This window comes from Habropoda laboriosa, unplaced genomic scaffold (genome assembly GCF_001263275.1).
Source record: "Habropoda laboriosa isolate 0110345459 unplaced genomic scaffold, ASM126327v1 scaffold9, whole genome shotgun sequence".
Taxonomy (NCBI): Eukaryota; Metazoa; Arthropoda; class Insecta; order Hymenoptera; family Apidae; genus Habropoda; species Habropoda laboriosa.
Window position 1 is genome coordinate 3003680 of NW_017100191.1, and position 2556 is coordinate 3006235.

The following is a 2556-nucleotide window of genomic DNA, read 5'->3' on the forward strand; positions in this document are numbered from 1 at the left end:
TATTATGGCGACACTTCTATTTATACATGTTATTATTTATAGTTCCATTAAAATTAAAGAAATGTCATTGATTTTTGTTACAACTTACAACAATTAACTAGGAACTATAAAAATGAGAACACATCTACATGCTTACATAAATACTTTAATTGTTGAAAAAGATATGTTCGTACAACAGCATTGTTAAAATTAATTAATCCATTATTGTTCAACAATTTTTCACATCTGTATGTTGTATAAAAAATAGCACCTATCCTTTTTACAAAATGCGTACCTGGCAAATATTGATATAAAATAAATGTTGAAAAATAACAAAATACAATAGTTTATAGGCACCTCAAACTTAACTAACTTTTTTTTAAATATTGCCACCTGTGATATGGATATACATATTGCCACTGAAGAATCACAGATTCCAGAATTCATAACGTGAGAAACATTTTGAACACTATATTCGAACAGCTACAGGTACAATTTTCTTTAAACCTTTTAAATTATGTCACTAATAATTATAGATTGTGCCCTTTTCTAATAGACATCTCGTCATGGTCGTAAAAATTATAATGGACGATTAATCATCCGGTATGGGAGTATTGCAGTTCCCGTGCCATAATTTCGTCTGTGAATCACATCTGGAATAATTTCCAAATACGTCTGCGTAACCACGGTCCCTCCACCATGTACAGAGCTGCCTGTTCCATCCACAATCTATGGTGTGGATCAATTCAGGTTTCTCCATTCCTAAAAGAGTGTAGAAATCTTGGTCTCCTAAGTGACCCTGTAAATACTTTGAAAACTCAATAATTTGGCAAAAAAATATGAAATAGTATCATTGCACTATGTCTGTTACCTTAAAATGATATTTCTCAGTCATTGCATCAACACTTTCCTTTTTAACAATTCTTTCATAAACAGAAGAATTCTTTAGTCTGTCAAGGTTAAAAAGCACTACTCCACTGTTGTAGCCAGGATAACCACCAGAGCTAGCAGGTTCTCCAAACAGAGTGTTAGGATGCTTGTTACGGTACAAATACAAAACATGTCTGTAAACTGGTGTAGACTCTGGAGCCAAGCCAAACAGAGCTTGATTCCCAAAAGTGTTGAATTCTTCAAATAAATCCTTGATATCCTTACGGAACTTAGTGTCAACATCAAACATTGCTGCAATGCTTTGTTCAGTTGGAGCTATCCGATGCAAGCCAAGGGACAAGAAAAATAATGCATCAGAATAGTAAGTTCCTGGCTTGCTACTGAAGTGTGGAGACATTACAGACACAATGTCTTGCAGTTGCAATGCTAGCTTGTGTACATCATAATATTGCACCTGAGATAAAGAAAAAAACATATTTAAAAAAAAAAACTTCAGAAAATCATAATCTAAAACAAATTCTCCTACCTTCATAAACTTTCCTGTGAATAAGAGAACGTTCCCTAAAACTTTCTCAGCAACATCTTTACTGTCATCATCAATTATTACATGAAATGCTATGTCCACAGAGGATAATCTCAGTAAAGATTCTGCAAAAATTTCAAACTTCTTTCTCATCGGAGAGTTGCTAGCAACTTTTGTGAATATACACCAGACATTGTAGTAAACCTTTTCCTTTGGGAGGAATACAGTTGTGGAGATCGTATCCTCACCAGAACCGTTCGACTCAGTGGTCGAAACATTTTCCTGCTCTGTAGCAGTATGTGATGCCCAGTGTATACCATTTGACGTTTGATAGCAGTAAAACAGTACGAGAATCACAGCAAGTAGCGTCAAATTGATCAGCACCTTGCGTAATAAGAGCATTTAATTATCCAATCATGTTCAAGTCTCCTCCGTACACTGACTGCCGAGTTTCGAGAAAGAAATTTATTAAAACGTTAGACAGAATACTGATCTTATAATTGTTTGATTATTTTACGGTAGCCTGTCAAAATCTGACAAATGATTGTCATACGATCAAATATGTAATTGTATTGGAATACACCTTCATTATTTATCAAATGATTATTGTTGAATTACAGTAAACGAAAGAGTATCACAGTATAACTAATTGCTGAAAATAAATATCAAATCTAATATTGGAGACGAAAACAAAAACAATGCACTGTTGATGCAGCTGGTTTACTACCAACGCTAAAAGCATCGGCTGCTTCCATCTTGGAATTATACGTTCTATGGTTCATTGGATGAAGTCCTAAAGAATTAATATAAATGTATGTTCTTAAATTGTAATTATGTTTAAAATTTACTAAATAGTTGTACAATAGTTTGAGTATATTTAAGAAACAAAAGTTTTGAGGTATAATTAATAAAAACATGCAAATAGACCTGAGGTTTTGAATCTCCTGCCGTTGGAAAGTTGTACAAGATAGTTGACGATAGTCTTTATAGATGACACTGATAATGTACGTAATTTATCGAAAATTATGTATCTACACAAAAAAAATTCATGCTTAATTTCAAGAGAAATATTCGAAATTCTGCATTCTGAGAGTCCAACTTTAAACCAGCATGAAATGTTTATCCTCCAATTATTGCTCCAATAGGCAATAAATAGAAATCAT

General features: G+C 33.1%; 1 protein-coding gene across 1 annotated transcript; it reads right to left on the reverse strand.

Annotated features, from left to right (window-relative positions):
• Positions 1-527: 527 nt before the first annotated feature.
• Positions 528-1795, reverse strand: LOC108580387 (xyloside xylosyltransferase 1). Its single transcript, XM_017944122.1, has 3 exons — positions 1397-1795; positions 851-1324; positions 528-778 (listed from the first exon to the last, which is right to left on the reverse strand). The coding sequence occupies exons 1-3, from the start codon at positions 1793-1795 to the stop codon at positions 572-574; spliced, it is 1080 nt and encodes a 359-aa protein (XP_017799611.1). The 3' UTR covers positions 528-571.
• Positions 1796-2556: the final 761 nt, after the last annotated feature.

What these genes read in the sequence shown, in the direction of transcription:
- LOC108580387 (XM_017944122.1), bottom strand. Translation starts at nt 1,795, where the DNA reads ATGCTCTTATTACGCAAGGTGCTGATCAATTTGACGCTACTTGCTGTG. An exon ending in TCACAGGAAAGTTTATGAAG is followed by an intron (nt 1,325 to 1,396) that starts GTAGGAGAATTT and finishes TCTTTATCTCAG; the next exon opens with GTGCAATATTATGATGTACA. An exon ending in CTGAGAAATATCATTTTAAG is followed by an intron (nt 779 to 850) that starts GTAACAGACATA and finishes AAGTATTTACAG; the next exon opens with GGTCACTTAGGAGACCAAGA.